Raw genomic sequence first — 20,054 nt, forward strand, 5'->3', positions numbered from 1 at the left:
TCTTTCTGACCCCCAAAGCTTACCGCAGCAGTTACAACACTTATTTATGGTCATTGGAAAGGCATAACGGTTCATAAAAATAAGCCTGCAGCAGCTGTTGTCCCTTAGCTGCTGCAACTTAGTCTGATTGCAGCCACCATTAACCCCTGGCCGCTCAGGATAGAAATGATATGCCCACAACAGCTGTTATCCCTTAGCTGCTGCAACATAGCCTAATGACTGCAGCCGACATTACCCCTTGGCCACTCAGAAGAAGAAAATATGCCCACAGCAGCTGTTGTCCCTTAGCTGCTGCAACATAGCCTAATGACTGCAGCCGCCATTAACCCCTGGCCGCTCAGGATAGAAATTATATGCCCGCAACAGCTGTTATCCCTTAGCTGCTGCAACATAGCCTAATGACTGCAGCCGCCATTACCCCTTGGCCACTCAGAAGAAGAAAATATGCCCACAGCAGCTGTTGTCCCTTAGCTGCTGCAACATAGCCTAATGACTGCAGCCGCCATTAACCCCTGGCCGCTCAGGATAGAAATGATATGCCCGCAACAGCTTTTATCCCTTAGCTGCTGCAACATAGCCTAATGACTGCAGCCGCCATTACCCCTTGGCCACTCAGAAGAAGAAAATATGCCCACAGCAGCTGTTGTCCCTTAGCTGCTGCAACATAGCCTAATGACTGCAGCTGCCATTAAGCCCTGACCGCTCTAGAGAGCAATGATATGCCCGCAGCAGCTGTTATCCCTTAGGTGCTGCTACATAGCCTGATGATTTTAGCCACCATTAACTCTTGGCCGCTCATTGTGAATCCAAACCTTGCGGGGGTAAGGGGATAAGATGTATAGGGCGAAGTACCCCTTTAAATCTAAAAGGTCATGGAATTATTCAAATATTTTGTTTCATGATTTGTGTGATTGGTTATATATTATGTAGAAAATGGTCTTCTTGGGGGTGGACAGGATCGATGGGGAGCAGCATAAACTAACTGGTACTAGGAGGTTCTTCCATAAATGGAAGTCTTTAATGCGCAGGAGATAGCCAACATAGTGCGCTCCCTTTTCGATACAAGTGACGTCGCATGGAGGCTCTCAGGGGCTCTTTAGGCCGCCTAAGCTTGCCTTGAACCTTTTCCCCCTTCAGGTGTATCTGGATGGTTTTGTCCCGTACATTGCAGTTCGTCTTTCGGGCTGACCCTCTGGCCTTTTACTTTACTGATATGGGTTGCACGGGTCACCCCTCAAGGGCTCCTTGTGGCATGGTGTGGTGACTGTCCTCCTCTCCAGTTCTTATCCCTCAGGCCTCAAGTGTCAGATCCCTGAGAGTCTGACCACTGGGATCTCCCGCATTCTCCTGTATGGCGCCCGGGATCTCCTCTTGAATGGGGCGTAACGCCTCATTCAGGAGGAGAGCCCGGGCTCCGTACAGGAGATCGCAGGGGGTCAAAGTGGCTGACCTGACACTTATCCCCTATCCTTATGATAGGAGATAAATTTTGCTATCCGAGAGTTCTCCTTTAAAGGGGTACTCCAACCCTAGACATCTTATCCCCTATCTAAAGAATAGGGGATCAGATGTCTTATAGCAGGAGTCCCGCTGCTGGGACCCTTGCCATCTCTGTGCAGCACTTGGCATTTTGAAAGTTATTTTCAGAACGCTGGGTTTGAGCGGCCGAGGTCGTGATGTAACGAGGGGGATAAGGGATGAGATGTCTAGGGGCAGAGTACCCCCTTTAAATAAACTTATTATCTTTTTGCTTATAGCTCCAGTATAATCTGCAGTGCTGTATACTGGTTATTATGTTAATGCCTGCCTGATATCTGGCTCATACATACTTACAAGGGATAATTAATTGGAAATCCAATTGATCTATGGGTCTCCTTTTGCAGTATAGGAAATGGATGTAGTTTCTGGAGGAATCCAATACAAACATGGGGAAAATATACCGTATTTTTCGCCCTATAGGACGCACCGGCGTATAAGACGCACCCAATTTATAGGTGCAAAATCTAAAAAAAATAAAGATTTTGAACCCAATAGTGGTCTTCAATCCGTTGGCTGTCCGGGCATGCTGGGAGTTGTAGTTTTGCAACATCTGGAGGTCCGCAGATTGAAGACCACTGCATAGGAGGTAATACTCACGTGTCCCCGCCGCTCCGGACCCGTCACCGCTGCCCTGGATGTCGCTCCATCGCTGTCGCCGTGTCCCCGTCGCTCCGGAACATCTCTCCGTCGCCGCCATCACGTCGTTACGCACGCCGACGCACGTACGCGTCGACGTGATGACGAGGAAGGAGAGCGCCGGCCATACAGGGGATCCCTGAACGGAGAAGACACAGAGGAGGCAGGTAAGATCCCTCCTGGTGTCCTGTAAGCACTAACCCGGCTATTCAGTCAGGCTGTTCGGGACCGCCGCGGTGAAATCGCGGCGGTCCCGAACAGCCCGACTGAACAGCCGGATTAGTGTCACTTTCCCTTCAGACGCGGCGGTCAGCTTTGATCGCGGCGTCTGAAGGGTTAATACAGGGCATCACTGCGATCGGCGATGTCCTGTATTAGCCGCGGGTCCCGGCCGTTGATGGCCGCAGGGACCGCCGCCATAGGGATGTATTCACCGTATAAGAGGCACCGACTTTTTCCCTCCAGTTTTAAGGAAGAAAAAGTGCATCTTATACGGCGAAAAATACGGTACAAACTCTGTACAGATACTGGACATTGATCTAATACCTCAATGCTGCAAGACAACAGTGCTATCCACTACGCACACCAGACCGCACAATAACAATGCTTAATCCAAATGGTTGGTGACTTTATTACAATCTCTAAAACTTAACCACATATACTTGTTTTGTATAATAATTTACATATAAAATGTTTTATGTACATGGCATAGCGTGTGACTGGTGGGTATGTAGAATGCTTTCTGATTTTTATTTTCTGTAAATGCTTGATTTTCAAACCTATTCAGGATCGGGACCCCCAACCGTAATATTAGCATCTAGATTCCATTTTACATGGACCAAATAAGAGATGTTTATGCCGTAAAGTCTTGTGTAACCAGATTAAACACATTGCTTTCCAGTGAAGTCTGCCACTTGCCCCAGTGTCGCTGGAACTCAGTCTGTACCTGAAAGAAATAAAAAAAGATCAGAACAGAATTTATTACAGATATAGCCATATATCACGTAAACACCTATGCACTTGCCAATATAGTGGTGGTTCTACCCTATGGACCCTACACTGGATCAGTCTACGATGGTGGCCAGAATTACATAACTCCAACCCTGTGATTACTTGTACAAGTCACATGGGGGACTAAAAGTTAAATGAAATAAATGTTTTCTCTTTTAGGATGCAGCAATTTTTTTTTTATAGTTTTTTCCTCCTCCCATTTTTACTCCTTAACGTGTGACGTCATGCCCCCGCCCCCGTGTGACGTCACGTTCCGCCTCTCAATGCAAGCCTACGGGAGGGGGCGTGATAGCTGTCACGCCCCCTCCCGTAGGCTTGCATTGAGGAGCAGAGACTGACATCACACAGGGGCGGGGGCATGACGTAACACGCCGCCCGCCCTGTGGTCGCCAGTAATCAGTCCCGGAGCGAACACGCTCCGGGGACTGATTACAAACGGGGTGCCACGTGCAAGATCACGGGGGTCCCCAGCGGCAGGACTCCCACGATCAGGCATCTTATCCCCTATCCTTTAAGGCTGGAATTCCATGGAGTATTTTCTAGCAAAAATGCAGTAAAAAAACGCCCATTTTGCCGCCCTGAGTTTTTCAGCGTAAACTCCGCATCCAGATGTTAGCTGCAAGTCAATAGTAAACTGCAAAATGCCAGGTCCACTTGGCATATTTCAGTTTGGCGGTTTTTTTTTTTTTTGTTTGTTTTTTTATCCTTTTGCCATTTTTCAGCAATTTTGGGCTCAGAGGCTGGTTTTCCAAAATGCCCTAAAAACCTAGTTTGGCATTTTTTGCACAGAAATCGCGGTGGTTTCCTCCCATAGAAGTCTATAGGAGAGCAAAAACTCCAAGAAAAACGCCATGTTGGTTTTAACTTCAATTCCCTGGTTGGACTAGATGGACGTATGTCTATTTTCAACCATACTAACTATGTAACTATGTAACTTTGGCGTTTTTGCCAACAGTTTTTATTCTTTTTTGGACTTTAGCGATGCAAAAAAGTGATGGCGATACCTTTATTATTAATTTCGTAGGGTACCATTAAATAAATAAATAAAAGAGATACAGTAGTGATGGAAAATTGTATTTAACAAAATTTATCTTTTTTATAACAAAATTTTTATTTTTTAAACAGGGATCAATTTATGAGCGGGCAGGGCAATAAAAGTGTAGCCAACAATAATAAAAATGTAGTGTGTGTGTGTGTCTGTGTGTGTTTTTTTTACACTTTTCAAAAAATATTTTTTAGGTAGTACTACTACTCACAGCATGGAACACATGATGGGAGTAGTAGTACCCGCAGTTAAGCCCAGATCACAGTGGGTATCAATCCTGACACCCGCTGCGATCATCCTATGTATTGCAGAGATGTGGAGCGGCTTTCTCCTGCTCTCCGCATCTCTGCACTATACTCCGTCCGGCCACTCACCATTCATATTTCCCATTGAGATCAGTGATTGGCTACCACCATCCGGCCAATCACCACTCTGGGCAGAAAATATGAATGAGTGATGTGGTTTTCTATTCACATCACTGGTCGGCCCGGAGTACAGAGCAGAGATGCGAGCGATGTATAGAGCTGCTCCGCATCTCTACTATATTATGGATGATCGCATCGAGTGTCAGGAGTAACACCCGGGGGCGATCTGTCCATTAGTACAGGAACTACTACTCCCATCATGGAAAAGTGTGTTCCATGCTGGGAGTAGTAGAACTACATAAAAATGTAAAAAATAGAGAGAAAAAAAGTGAAACACACTTTATTAAACATTTATTAAAATTTTGTTAAAAAAATAAAAAATTCTGTTAAAAACATTTTTTTCCATCCCTACTGCATCCTTTTTTTTTATTTTTTATTTTTTTGGGTACCCAACACATTTGGAAAAAAACGCCAAAGGAGACAAGCAAGGCAAATTCCACACAAAGGTAAAAACGCCAGAAAAAAATGCCAAAACTCCACTGGAAATTTTTTTTGACAAAGTTAAACAGATTTGTAAATTACAGATATTAAAAATTCTTAATCTTTCTAGTACTTATAAGCTTCTGTATGCTCCACATGAAGTTCTTTTCTTTTTGAACTTCCTTTCTGTCTGACCACAGTGCTCTCTGCTGACATCTCTGTCCATTTTAGGAACTGTCCAGAGCAGGAGAGGTTTGCTATGGGGATTTGCTTGTACTTTGGACAGTTCCTGACACGGACAGAGGTGTCAGCAGAGAGCACTGTGGTCAGACAGAAAAGAAATTAAAAAAGAAAAGAACTTCCTGTGGAACATACAGCAGCTGATAAGTACTAGAAGGATTAAGACTTTTAAATAGATGTAATTTACAAAACTGTTTAACTTACTGGCTCCAGCGGAGTACCCCTTTAAGCCTAAAAAAACGCAGTGCAAAAACCTCAGTGGAATCCTAGCCTAAAAAGGGTACTTCGCCCCTAACATCTTATCCACTAATAAAAGTGCAGCATGCGGCCTTCTGAAAGTTATTTTCAGAACGCTGGGTTTGGGCGGCCATGATGTCACGCCACACCCCCTCTATTCATGTCTAGTGTTGCTCGCGAATATTCGCAATTCGAATATTATTCGCGAATATCGCATATTCGCGAATTTCGCGAATATAGCGCTATATATTCGTAATTACGAATATTCGGGTTTTTTTTCACAGTACACATCACAGTGATCATCCCTCTCTGCTTCCAGCTTGTGTGGTGTAAAGAAGGCTCTAATACTACTGTGTGAGACTGGCGTGCGAATTTTCGCATATGCGAACATTTGAATATGCAAATATTCGCATATACGAATTTTCGCAAATGCTAATTTTCGCATATGTAAATTTTTGCATGCGCGAATATTTCGCATTTGCGAAAATAAAACGAGAATATTACGAATATGCGAATATTCGCCAATGTATGACGAATATTCGTCCATATATTCGCGAATGTTCGCGAATTCGAATATGGCCTATGCCGCTCAACACTATTCATGTCCATAGGAGGGGGCATGGCATTAACTTTCATGCAGTGCACCTTATGGTAAAAATGACATGTTCTCTTTATTCTGTGGGTCAATATGATTAAAACTATTCCAATATTTACAAGCTTTTCTGCTACTGTACTGCTTTAAAAAAAAAAAAAAAAAAAATCAACTAGTATGTTTAAAATCGCTCTATTCTCACCCCTGTAACGTTGACATATTTTTTTTGTATACTGAGCTAATTTTTTGTGCAATGATCTGTAGTTTTTATCAGTAAAAAAAACTAAAATTTTTTAATCAATCCATTAAAAAACAAACAGAAAAGTGCAGGATGAAAGCCAAATGAAACGCCGACGTGTTTCGGTTTACATGAAAACCTTATTCATAGTGATATACAGCAAATATCGCTATGAATAAGGTTTTCATGTAAACTGAAAGGCGTTGGTGTTTCATTTGGCTTTTATCCTGCACTTTTTTGTTTGACTTTTAAAGGATTGATTAAAGAATTTTAGGAAGCTGGATTATCCATTGTTTTTTGCTGTTACCTGTCTGGGACCCGGCCCACACTCTCTCTCCGTGCTTCCCAAGAAAGATCCTCCAGGACAAGATGACTGATTACTACACATGGTGAGCTGACTCCTTGGTTTGTTACCTGTTTGCATAAGTTACTTTTTTGATCACTTTCTTGTTTAAAAATCATAACACTTTCAATTTTGCACCTACAGACTCATAAAAGGGCTTGTTTTATTTTTTTTTTTTCGTCACCAACTTTGTAATGACATCACTTATTTTAAAACATAATCTGCGGCAAAAAAAAACTTATTTGTGGGGTGAAATTAAAAAAAAGCCATTTTGTAAATTTTGGGAGCTTCTGTTTCTACGCAGTGGACTTTTCGGTAAAAATTACACCTTATCTGTATTCTGTAGGTCCATAAGGTTTCAAGGATACCCAAATTTATGTAGGTTTTATTTTACTACTTTAAAAAAATTATAACTACATGCACCAAAATTAGTATGTTTAATATTGTCATCTTCTGACCCCCTATGAATTTTTTTTCATTTTTCCGCGTACGGGGCTATGTGAGGACTCATTTTTTTGTGCCGCGGTCCGTAGTTTTTTATCGAATGTGACTTTTTGGTGGCTATAAAAAAAAATTTCGTATATGAAGTAACCAAAAAATGCACAATTTTGGACTTTTTTTTTGTGTACGCCATCGACCGTGCGGTTTATCTAACCTTTTATTTTGATAATTCGGACATTTACGCACGCGGCGGTACCACATATGTTTGTTAATTTTTAATTATTTTATTTAAAAGATGGGAAATGGGGGGTGATTCTAACTTTTCTTAAGATATATGATCGCGACCTCGGTGCATCCCCCGGCATTCTGTGCCGGGCGCGGCCTCCGAGATGGGAACGTGACGTCACAACCACACCCTCTAGTGACATCACACCACACCCCCTCCATTCATGTCTATGGGAGGGGATGTCACATCATGGCCACACCCTCTAGTGACGTCACACCACGCCCCCTCCATTCACGTCTATGGGAGGGGGCGTGAAGGCCGTCATGCCCCCTCCCATTGACATGGATGGAAGGATCGTGGTGTGATGTCACTAGAGGGCGTGGCCGTGATATCACGTCCCCGTTTCAGAGGCAGCGCCCGGCACAGAGATCGCGGGGGTGCGCAGCAGCGGGACCCCTGTGATCATATATCTTATCGTTTGGATAGGGGATAAGATGTATAAAGCCGAAATACCCCTTTAATATTTCCCAAATCTAGATCTATCAGCCTGTTACTAATGCAGCATTACCGGTTCTGTTTCTGAATGATCTGATTGCTACAAATAATTAGATGATGTTTTAACATCAAAATGTGCCATAGATGTCATTGAACGATTACAATGTATTATATATATGAAGCAGTTTCCTGCACTCACCTCCCCGTTGAGGAAGCAGTATAATAAAGCCACAATGAAGCCCTAGGGGAAAAATAGAATAACATAGTTATTTATAGAGAACAAATCGACGCATGTTCATGGGTTCAGTGATCTCCAGACTGTTTTTATAACCCTGGATAACTCCTTTAAACTTTTACTCCAGTGGAAAAAAAGAATGTTTTTGCAGGATACAGGACAGGACAACAGCCTACGCGTTTCGGGCGTTAACCCTTAATCCTGGCATAAGAAACATTAAAATTTCAAACATTTTATAACACACACATTGGTCATGTGATTTTCTTTCAGGGAAAAAGCAAAATGCGGAATGGATTCTTAAACACATGGTAAAACAGAATTACTTCCACATTCCAAAACTGGATTACAAGCTATTACAATACGGTCTGACTTCCATTCGTGGCAGAACAATAAGGGGGAACAGTAGACCACAACTGGACCTTGGAAACTACTATTGCAAAATGAGCTCGTTCTTCATATAAAAAAAAATTGCAAAAATCAAACCAGATAAAAAAACATTTTTGGATCTATCTCCAGGATTCAATATGTAAGGATAAGATCCTGACATAGATTTAAACCATTTGGCTGAAAAATCCAGAATGATTCCCTATTCAAAAGGGTGCGTCTGTGATCTCCTCCTTGTATAGGTCTCTTCACCCTCTTACACAGGATGATGGAACGCTAATGACTGACACAGGGAAAGATGAGGGGACACTAATGACTGACACGGGGAGATATGGGGACACTAATGACTGACACGGGGAGATATGGGGACACTAATGACTGACACGGGGAGATATGGGGACACTAATGACTGTGACACAAGGATAGATGAGGGGACGCTAATGACTGACACGGGGAGAGATGAGGGGACACTAATGACTGACACGGGGAGATATGGGGACACTAATGATTGTGACACAAGGATAGATGAGGGGATGCTAATGGCTGTGACAAAGGAATAGAGGAGGGGACACTAATGACTGACACAAGGAGAGATGAGGGGACACTGATGACTGTGAGACAGGGAGAGACGGGGGGGACACTAATGATTGTGACACAGGAATAGATGACGGAACACTAATCATTAGTGTCCCCCCCCGTCTCTCCCTGTCTCACAGTCATTAGTGTCCCCTCCTCTATTCCTGTGTCACAGTCATTAGCATCCCCTCATCTATCCTTGTGTCACAATCATTAGTGTCCCCATATCTCCCTGTGTCAGTCATTAGCGTCCCCTCATCTATCCCTGTGTCACAATCATAAGTGTCCCCCCGTCTCTCCCTGTGTCATAGACATTAGCGTCCCCTCATCTTTCTTTTTTTAATAAGGATGGCGTATTGGAATAGAAATGTGGTGACCCACATTGTATGGTAGGACCACGGGGTGTAGGTGGTGGGGCCAGATGGTATTAACCCCTGGGGCAAGATGTTGTTAACCCCTAGTGTTTGTGACGCCAGGATGTGGTTGTATGATGTAGGGTACCGCCGAAAACCAACCAAGAAACATCATATAGTTAATAGGAGTCCAAAGCAGGTTTTGATGCGACTGGAACTTTACTAAAGAAGGCAGTATAACATTTCTTACAGATAGCCGACTTCCACAGAGGTGACCGGGACACAGGGAACCTCTCAGGCTTGGACTTGTAGTGGATAATGATTATGGAGGCCACTGTACTACTGTTATCACTTTGGTAGGGACAGTAGAGACTTTACTTGTAGACATAGAAGACTTACAGATTAGATGTGGCTGCAGACTTGTAGGCTTTGGCCTAGCTGGACTGAACTTGTACAGGACTGGTGCTTTACTGTCCGGGAACTAAAGAGACCCAGAGTGGAGGCTACAGCCCTTTATATATCAGGGGCTGGACTAAAGCCCATTGGTTGCCTGTGGTTACCTGTACCTCTGGAACTCTGGGTATAAGGTGATCACATATCACATGACAGATCACATGACCTTCGGAATGTCCTATACAGTTTAAACATTCTAATAGCCTTTGCACATAGTTTATATTCACTGTACAATACCTGAAATAAACATACAGAATTAATGTACAATAGAAACCATAATAATGACCTAGCGGGATCCTGCAGGAGAGCCCTGTGGACTTGAGGGACTCTACCTGAGGAGACTTTAGGAGCTGTACAGAACCACGTTCTGTACCGGGACATGCCAGAAATATATAACCTATTTACTTAATCTGTTTTTCCTGGCATCACTTGCTGCATTGTACAATCGGCATTTATCTTTGATAACAATACACTTGTCAGTCTCCCAACTAAATATTTAATTGAGTAAATTGATATGTTATTCATTGTTTTCATTTAATATGCAAATAATAAATGATGTGTCATCCATGTGATTCTTGAAAACGTAACTAGGATGTGTACTGGGAAAAAAAAATACATAGTGGATTTATGGGCTTGTACAAGGGGCCAAGTGAAGAAGGGTAACTCCTGTTTGGAACATTTTGTTCCGAACACTTGTAGTGGGTGGCGGGGATGGTGATGTCACGGCCACGCACCTCATGCCACGCCCCCTCTCATAGTCTTGCATTGAGGGGGAGTGTCTGTGACATCATGACGGGATGCGGGACCCCAGCGCTCAGACATCTTATCCCCTATCCTTTCGATCGGGGATAAGATGTCATGGGGCAGATTACCCCTTTAACCTCTTCAGGACATAGGGCGTATGGATACGCCCTGCATCCCGAGTCCTTAAGGACCGAGGGCGTATCCATACGCCCGTGGGAATTCCGGCCCCCACCGCTAGCCGGTTGGGGACCGGAGCCGGATGCCTGCTGAAATCGTTCAGCAGGCATCCCGGCATATCGCCCAGGGTGGTCATTATGCCCCCCCATGTCGGCGATCGCCGCAGATCGCTGGACAATTCAGTCCAGCGATCTGCGGCGATTCCGGGTCAATCGGGTCTCCAGTGACCCGATAACCCGGAATTACTGGCTGTTCGGGGCCGTCTCTGACGGCCCCGAAAAGCCAGAGCCTGCAGGGGTGAGGTGGCACTGGTGCCACCTCACGATCGCCCTGATTCGTCGGCCGGATTACCAGCCGACCAATCAGGGCGCCTGCTGCGGGTGTCACTCCCGCACCCGCTCCGCCCCTCTTCTGGAGGACGTGAGCGGGTGCGGGACGTGCACCCCGGTTGCTGGGGACCCCGATCCCCGGCGTTAATGTTGGGATCGGGGCCCCAGGAACAGCGGCGGCGGCGGGACTGACCTGCAGCGTCTGGATCGTTGGAGGTGAGTGACAGCCTCCTGCTGTTGCTTAGCAACAGCTCCCAGCATGCAAAAAGGGCATGCTGGGAGCTGTAGTTATGCAACAGCAGGAGGCAGACCACCACAACTCCCAGCATTCCCTTATGGGCATGCTGGGACTTATGGTTTTGCAACAGCTGGAGGCACATTCTTTCTATGGAAAAGTGTACCTTCAGCTGTTGTATAACTACAACTCACAGCTTGCACAAACAGCTAAAGTGCATGCTGGGAGTTGTAGTGGTGCATCTGCTGGTTGCATAACTACAACTCCCAGCATGCCCGTTGGCTGTCGGTGACTGCTGAGAGTTGTAGTTTTGCAACAGCTGAAGGCACACTGGTTGTGAAACTCAGAGTTTTTTTTTACCTAACTCAGTGTTTCACGACCGGTGTGCCTCCAGCTGTTGCAAACTACAACTCTCAGCAGTCATCGTACACCATGCACCGTACATGCTGGGAGTTGTAGTTTTGCAACAGCTGGAGGCACACTGGTTGTGAAACACTGAGTTAGGTCACAAACTCAGTGATACATAACCAGTGTGCCTACAGTTGTTGCAAAACTGCAACTCTCAGCAGTCACCGACAGCCAACGGGTATGCTGGGAGTTGTAGTTATGCAACAGCTGGATGTCCCCCCCAATGTGAACGTACAGGGTACACTCACATGGGCGGAGGATTACAGTAAGTATCTGGCTGCAAATTTGAGCTGCCGCAAACTTTCTGCTGCAGCTCAAATTGCCAGCGAGAAACTACTGTGAACCCCCGCCCGTGCGACTGTACCCTAAAAACACTACACTAACACAAAAAATAAAATAAAAAGTAAAAAACACTACGTATACACATACCCCTATACAGCCCCCCTCCCCAATAAAAATGAAAAACGTCTGGTACGCCACTGTTTCCAGAACGGAGCCTCCAGCTGTTGCAAAACAACTCCCAGTATTGTCGGACAGCCGTTGACTGTCCAGGCATGCTGGGAGTTTTGCAACAGCTGGAGGCACCCTGTTTGGGAATCACTGGCGTAGAATACCCCTATGTCCACCCCTATGCAAGTCCCTAATTTAGGCCTCAAATGCGCATGGCGCTCTCACTTTGGAGCCCTGTCGTATTTCAAGGCAACAGTTTAGGGTCACATATGGGGTATCGCCGTACTCGGGAGAAATTGTGTTACAAATTTTGGGGGGTATATTCTGCTTTTACCCTTTTTAAAAATGTAAAATTTTTGGGAAAACAAGCATTTTAGGTAAAAAAAGTTTTTTTTTTTACATATGCAAAAGTCGTGAAACACCTGTGGGATATAAAGGTTCACTTAACCCCTTGTTACGTTCCCCGAGGGGTCTAGTTTCCAAAATGGTATGCCATGTGTTTTTTTTTTTTTTGCTGTCCTGGCACCATAGAGGCTTCCTAAATGCGGCATGCCCCCAGAGCAAAATTTGCTTTCAAAAAGCCAAATGTGACTCCTTCTCTTCCGAGACCTGTAGTGCGCCAGCAGAGCACTTTTCACCCCCATATGGGGTGTTTTCTGAATCGGGAGAAATTGGGCTTCAAATTTTTAGGTGTATTTTCTGCTATTACCCTTTTTAAAAATAAAAAAATTTGGGGAAAACAAGCATTTTAGGTAAAAAATTTTTTTTTTTTTTTTTACATTTGCAAAAGTCGTGAAACACCTGTGGGGTATTAAGGTTCACTTTATCCCATGTTACATTCCCTGAGGGGTCTAGTTTCCAAAATGGTATGCCATGTGTTTTTTTTGCTGTTCTGGCACCATAAGGGCTTCCTAAAGGTAACATGCCCCCCAAAAACCATTTCAGAAAAACGTACTCTCCAAAATCCCCTTGTCGCTCCTTCCCTTCTGAGCCCTCTACTGCGCCCGCCGAACACTTTACATAGACATATGAGGTATGTGCTTACTCAATAGAAATTGGGCTACAAATACAAGTAAAAATTTTGTCCTTTTACCCCTTGTAAAAATTCAAAAATTGGGTCTACAAGAACATGTAAGTGTAAAAAATGAAGATTGTGAATTTTCTCCTTCACTTTGCTGCTATTCGTGTGAAACACCTAAAGGGTTAAAACGCTGACTGAATGTCATTTTGAATACTTTGGGGGGTGTAGTTTTTATAATGGGGTCATTTATGGGGTATTTCTAATATGAAGACCCTTCAAATCCACTTCAAACCTGAACTGGTCCCTGAAAAATACTGAGTATGAAAATTTTGTGAAAAATCGGAAAATTGCTGCTGACCGTTGAAGCCCTCTGGTGTCTTCCAAAAGTAAAAACTCATAAATTTTATGATGCAAACATAAAGTAGACATATTGTATATGTGAACCAAAAAAAAATGTATTCGTAATATCCATTTTCCTTACAAGCAGAGAGCTTCAAAGTTAAAAAAATGCAAAATTTTCACATTTTTCATCAAATTTACGGATTTTTCACCAAGAAAGGATGCAAGTATCCACAAAAATTTACCACTATGTTAAAGTAGAATATGTCACGAAAAAACAATCTCGGAATCAGAATGATAACTAAAAGCATTCCAGAGTTATTAATGTTTAAAGTGACAGTGGTCAGATGTGCAAAAAACGCTCCGGTCCTTAAGGCCAAAATGGGCTCCGTCCTGAAGGGGTTAAGGTAATAGTGCAAGAAGGAACAGCCCCACTCCGTTTAGGAAAGCTGCATTATAAATATTGGGTCTATGTACATGGCTTTGACACCATTTTAGTAATGTTAAAGGGTACTCCGGTGAAAAACGTTTTTTTTTTTTTTTTTTTTTTTTTTTTAAATCAACTGGTGCCAGAAAGCTAAACAGATTTGTAAATTACTTCTATTAAAAAATCTTTATTCTTTCTGTACTTATTAGCTGCTGATTACAACAGAGGAAATTCTTTTCCGTTTGAAAAACAGAGCTCTCTGCTGACATCCCGAGCACAGTGCTCTCTGCTGACAGAGAGCTCTGTGTTTAAAAAAAAAAAAAAAAGAATTTCCGCTGTAGTATTCAGCAGCTAATAAGTACCGGAAGGATTAAGATTTTTTAATAGAAGTAATTTACAAATCTGCTTAACTTTATGGCACCAGTTGATTTAAAAAAAAAAGTTTTTCACCGGAGTACCCCTTTAATACTAGGAAATTCCTTTATGTTTTTATTCTATGGAAATCTTTAATGCACTGTATTTATTGCTTGTGCAGTGTTTTATCAGTTTCAGTAATCAGTAAATGCGCTTATAACCCCATCCAGAATACCTAAATATTTTGTGCAAGTCAACAGATGCAGACATAGAAATAGTGCACCCTTATACATTATTGACTTTTGTCCATGGCTCCAGACAACAAGTGGTCAGAAGAATAATCTTTTAGGCATAATGAGGGACATTTATGACTGGTGTCTTCGAAAAGGGAATTTTGAAGTTTTTTTTTTTTTTGCTTTGGTTTTGCTTGTGTGACATATTTATCATACTATTACAGGGGGTTGATAAATTTGGCTCACATAAACAAAGACCAATAAATGACTTTAGAACAACACTTTGTTACACCACCTTTTCCTCTCCAAGTCGAAGTTGTGAAAAAAATATGTGACTTTTTTTTCCTTCTCATTTCAGATCCGTGTATGCAGAAAACTACTTTGGATTTGGTGGGCTACGTCGATGATCAGCATTTTTTTTTTTATATATATATATATATATATATTAATAAAATTGTTAACGATGGCTGTGAGAGTGTTTTTTGGAATAAAAGTTTTTAAAATGTGTTGTTTGTGCTTTTTTAATCTACTTAACAGGCTCAGTAGTGCAATTCGTATTATAGACGGAGTCCATTACCCGAATACCCCACAACCACAGGCACACCGGAAAGAACCAGTACCTACAGGTCCGTAGCATCAAAAATGGTGCTCCTGAGCCTAGGCAGTAACAGTCCGGCATTATTTAGGCTGGGGAGGGCCAATAACAATGGTCTTTGTCCAACCTCGTAACGTCAGGCTTTTGCTGTTTGGTTGGTATCTGACTGAGAATGAAAATACGGGGAACCACACACATTTTTTTTGTATAAATAAATAATAATAATAATAATTAGAGATGAGAGAACTTCTCGGCTCGGCAGTTGATGACTTATCCTGCATAAATTAGTTCAGCCTTCAGGTGCTCCGGTGGGCTGGAAAAGGTGGATACATTCCTAGGAAAGAGTCTCCTAGGACTGTATCCACCTTTTCCAGCCCACGGGAGCGTGTGGTTTCCCATATTTTTATGCTTAGCCAGATACTAACCAAACAGCAACAGCCTGACATTACCATTGTTATTGGACCTCACCAGCCTAAAAAACATAAGCCTGTTACCGCCTAGGTCTAAATGGCCATTTTTGACCATCTGGGCCTGGTGGTACCGGCTCTTCATGGCACCCCTGCGGCGGTGGGTACTGGGGTAATAATTTGGGAATAGTGCTAGCTGTTTTTGCAGCTAATCCTAAGCCCCGGCTTAGTAATGGACTTCCACTACTAAGCCTGTAAAGTACATTAAAAAAAACATGACATGTTTAAAAAAAAATGTATTAAACAAAAACACTCTCCAACAACCTTGTTACCCATTTTATTAATATATATATATATAAACCCTGGTCATCCTCGCAATCCAAGGTAGTCCTCTGCATACACGAATCTGAAATGAGAAGAAAAAAACGCACACAAAAAATAGTTTTTTACATTTTGGGTGCTCTACCCTTTGGCTGTCTGAGAATGATGGGAGTTGTTCTTTAGCAACAGCTGGAGGCTCATTGCTTTACATAACTTTTGACATGTCAATCAGACACGTCAAAAGTTGTTGACCACACAACTCAAGAGTGAGACCCGGTGCGAGACGTCCTACTACTACTCACATCATGAAACAGACTCTGTTCAATGATGTGAGCAGTAGTACTAGCGCTCCTGCAGACTCACCACAGCCACCCGAAGACTCTTACAGCCAGGGGATGCGCAGGAGCTGTCCCTGCCGTTCCTCAGACTGTTCCATTATGTGAGAAGTAGTACCACAGTGTTGAGTGACGGCTGCTGTACATTCCCCGGCTGCGGGAGTCCCTGGCAGCTGTGAAGTAGCACTGTAAATTCATATTCCCCGCCACAAGCCATAATTGGCCGGTCGGTGCCCAACCAATCACAGCTGTTGGCAGGAAATATGAAATCCTGCTCTGCAAAAGCAGTTTTGTAAGCCAAGTCCAGGATGGCTTATATTTGCAGTGTTTTGGTGGGGTTTAAAGACTTTTTGTGCCTCATTCGCACTTGATAAATTTCTGACCACTGCAAAGTGAAAACTGAAATTGCCTTTGGTGGGGCTGTTTGAACAGCTGATACTAGCATACTGACAAAAGTCGCAAAAAAAAAAGTTGTGCACCAAATGTAAGCAAAAGAAAAGAGCTTTAAATCCCTTGATAAATCTCCCCCAATGAGTTTTTAAAATGTAAAAAAAATACTGCACCTAAATTATAAATGTAATAATCTGTATTGGGAACAATAACAAGCTCATTAAGGACATGGAATGTCAAGAATATTTAGCAAAGCCAAAGATAATAAGTGTTTGATTAATGACTGAAATCACATTGCTACATTATGTCACGACAATCACAAAAATAATAGTAAAAAAAAAAAACAAATCACCTGATTTGATCCAAGAACAAGTTCAAAATATAATCTGGCCCAGACACCAATGTGCTCAGGAAACAAGGCGAAAATGACATAATGAATTCCAAACAGAGGGATCAGGAGTAGGGTTGATTTAGCTAGTCTCCTACGAAAGAGAACAACAGAAAAGACAAAAATTGTTGTGTTAGTCAACTTCTTCATCATGATCATAAATATGGGATTAAAGTGGACATTGGCACAGACCTAAACAGCATATCCTGCTACTACTCCCAGTGGGTCACATGATTTTTGAGATAACCTGACCCAGACGCAGCATAGGAATCCTGTTCTATTAGCAGATGTGCAATCTCTTGCCGGGAATGTAAACACAGTGCACATACGGGAGAAGAAGACCATTGTGCCGGCACATTTGCAGAGTCTGAGGGACCACACTGGGGAAAATATATAACGCTTATGGGTAAAAAGCACATACATGCCAGTAATTGACACTGGGTATTAAATTTATAGACATATTAGGGCTGGGCGGTATGATCAAATATGTGTATCACGGTATTTTTGTAACTTATGGCGGCTCCACGGTATACAACGGTATCCCCCCCCCCCCCAAGTTAATTATCAGTCCAGCGCTGTGCTGTTCCCATCGGGGTAAATACTCACATATCACCCGCAAGCGCTGCCCTCTTCGTCCTCCTGTTTGTTGAGGGCCGCTAGCGCTGACACTCTATACTGTACACTGTATCCCTATGCCCGGGCTGCAAAAGATAAACAAAATAAACTTTAACGCACGTTCCTACGTAGGCCTCACGCTCTTCCTGGGGACGGGAACGTCGGAGAGCTGTCAGCCTATAACCGGCCGCAGCGATGTTCCGCCTCGGCCGGTGATAGGCTGAGCCTACTGTCATGTAAGAAGCCAGCTGGCTTCTTACATGACAGTGGGCTCAATCTACCACCGGCCGAGGTGGAACATCGCTGCGGCCAGTGATAGGCTGATGGCTGTCCGACGTTCCCGTCCCCAGGGAGCTGGTCCGGATTGACAGGGAAGGTGAGTTAAAGTTTATTTTGTTTATCTTTTGCCGCCTGGGCATAGGGATACAGCGTACAGTATAGAGTGTCAGCGCCAGCGGCCCGCAACAAACAGGAGGACGAGGAGGGCAGCGCTTGCGGGTGATATGGGAGTATTTACCCCGATGGGGACAGCGCAGCGCTGGGCTGATAATTAATTGGGGGGGGCGGGCAAAACAGCGCTCGCGGGTCACATATGATTAGTTCCCCGATGTGGGGACAGCGCAGCGCTGGGTTGATAATTCATTCCCGAGGGAGAGGGGCCCAACCAGTATTGCGGTGGGGGGAAAAAATTCATATAGTGCAACACAAAAATTTCGATATTCGGTATGAACCGGTATACCGCCCAGCCCTAATACATATAAAAATATTATTCTAATGTGGTGTCCCAGTACTGGAGTGGGTCCTGTCAGGTAAACAGTGGCCCTGATTTACTAAGAGTGTAGGGTTTTGGTCTGTCTGTTTTTTGTTAGTCCTCCTTTTTTTGTGTGTTATTTACTAAGATGTCCTTTTTTTTTTGGTACATAAGGGTTTTTTTTTTGTCCACACCGGAAGGTACAAAAAAATTTGGGAATAAACAACAGTTTATTTCACAGGCTCTTCAGGCCTGTGGAATCTGAGGCAAGAGATACCACCCCAACAACCAGCAATGCAAAAGCATGACCTTTCCAAAGCATTTGCCAAATTCCTGAGAAATTGAGTTGGGTGTAAAATCTGCTCTGTGAATTATGGCGAAATAACACACTTTTTTTCTTACACAATTTGGGAATAACATTTGAACATACATTTTGACACTCAGGCTGCCAGCCATAGCGGCAATATTCTACAGACGAGATGGAATAAAAGGCTGAAAATAGATTATGTTAGCAATGCTACAAATAAACTTGTGCAATTAATATTAAATAAATCCAAGATAAAGTTAGAAAGTACGAATCGAATCTGATGAATCCGAATTCGTTACGAATTTCAGGAAAAATCTGCTTCGCAATTAATCCGAATATCACCGAGATTCAATTGCACAAAACGCTTAATTAAACTTGATTTAGTGCGGTCCAGGCTCCAGGGCATCTAAAATGGTGGATCCACATGTGAGGACATGGGGCAAGGAACTCTGGGAATGCTGCAAGTCGAGTAGGCCGGATGACCCTGAATCAAAAGCATGCAGTCTATCAGTAGCCAGCCACCCCTATGATGTCACAGCCCTATATAATAAGCAGCCATCTTGCGGCCAGTCACTTCAGCATTTTCTTTCAGAGAGAGTGGTTCACTGCAGGGAGAGATAGAGCAGATTGTGCTCTACTACACAGCGATTCTGTACTGCTCTAGTTGGTTGTACAACAACTGTAAAGCTAACAGGGGACAGGTAGGGTGAGCACGAAAAGCCATAGTCACCTGATTACAGTGCCTAATACAGGTTGCATAGCAAATCTTATTGTCCCCTCATAAGGGTAGCCTGTGCATACATAGGTGGTGTACATTTTTTTTTTCATGAAAAAAAAATTGTGGCCTAGTTACTGTGAAAGGCCAGCCAAAGCTATACTCTTGTTTCTGTCGCCTTGTAGAGTTTTAAGCTGAGCATATTATCCAGCTCTCATAAGTGTAACTGTAGGTACACCTACGTGGTGTACGTTTTTTTCCCCGAAAAACTAATTTGGGCCTAGTTACTGTGAAAGGCTAGCCAAAGCTACACCCTTGTTTCTGTAGCCTTATACAGTTTTAAGTGGATTGTGTTGTCCAACTCTCATAAGTGTAAACTGTAGGTACACCTACGTTGTGTACATTTTTTTTGTCCTGAAAAAGCGAATTTGGGCCTAGTTACTGTGAAAGGCCAGCCAAAGCTACACCCTTGTTTCTGTAGCCTTATACAGTTTGTAGTGGAGCACATAGTCCTCCTCTCATAAGTTTAAACTGTACATACACCTACAGCGAATTTGGGTCTAGTTACTGTGAAAGGCCAGCCAAAACTACACACTTGTTTCTGTAGTCTAATACAGTTTTAAG

The 20,054-nt window shown here is 43.3% G+C and overlaps 1 protein-coding gene across 4 annotated transcripts in view; it reads right to left on the reverse strand.

Moving 5' to 3' along the window:
- Positions 1-2,786: 2,786 nt before the first annotated feature.
- LOC130297035 (vasoactive intestinal polypeptide receptor 1-like) overlaps positions 2,787-20,054 on the reverse strand; it is a 173,035-nt gene continuing 155,767 nt past the window's right edge. For all 4 annotated transcript variants that reach the window (XM_056549209.1, XM_056549210.1, XM_056549206.1 and 1 more), the window contains exons 11-13: positions 17,007-17,136; positions 8,088-8,129; positions 2,787-3,121 (exon numbers count right to left, since the gene is read on the reverse strand). In XM_056549209.1, the coding sequence (XP_056405184.1) occupies positions 3,029-3,121; positions 8,088-8,129; positions 17,007-17,136 (265 nt within the window). In that variant the 3' untranslated portion in view covers positions 2,787-3,028. The remainder of the gene's footprint in view (positions 3,122-8,087; positions 8,130-17,006; positions 17,137-20,054) is intronic.

The sequence above is a fragment of the Hyla sarda genome, chromosome 12 (genome assembly GCF_029499605.1).
Source record: "Hyla sarda isolate aHylSar1 chromosome 12, aHylSar1.hap1, whole genome shotgun sequence".
Taxonomy (NCBI): Eukaryota; Metazoa; Chordata; class Amphibia; order Anura; family Hylidae; genus Hyla; species Hyla sarda.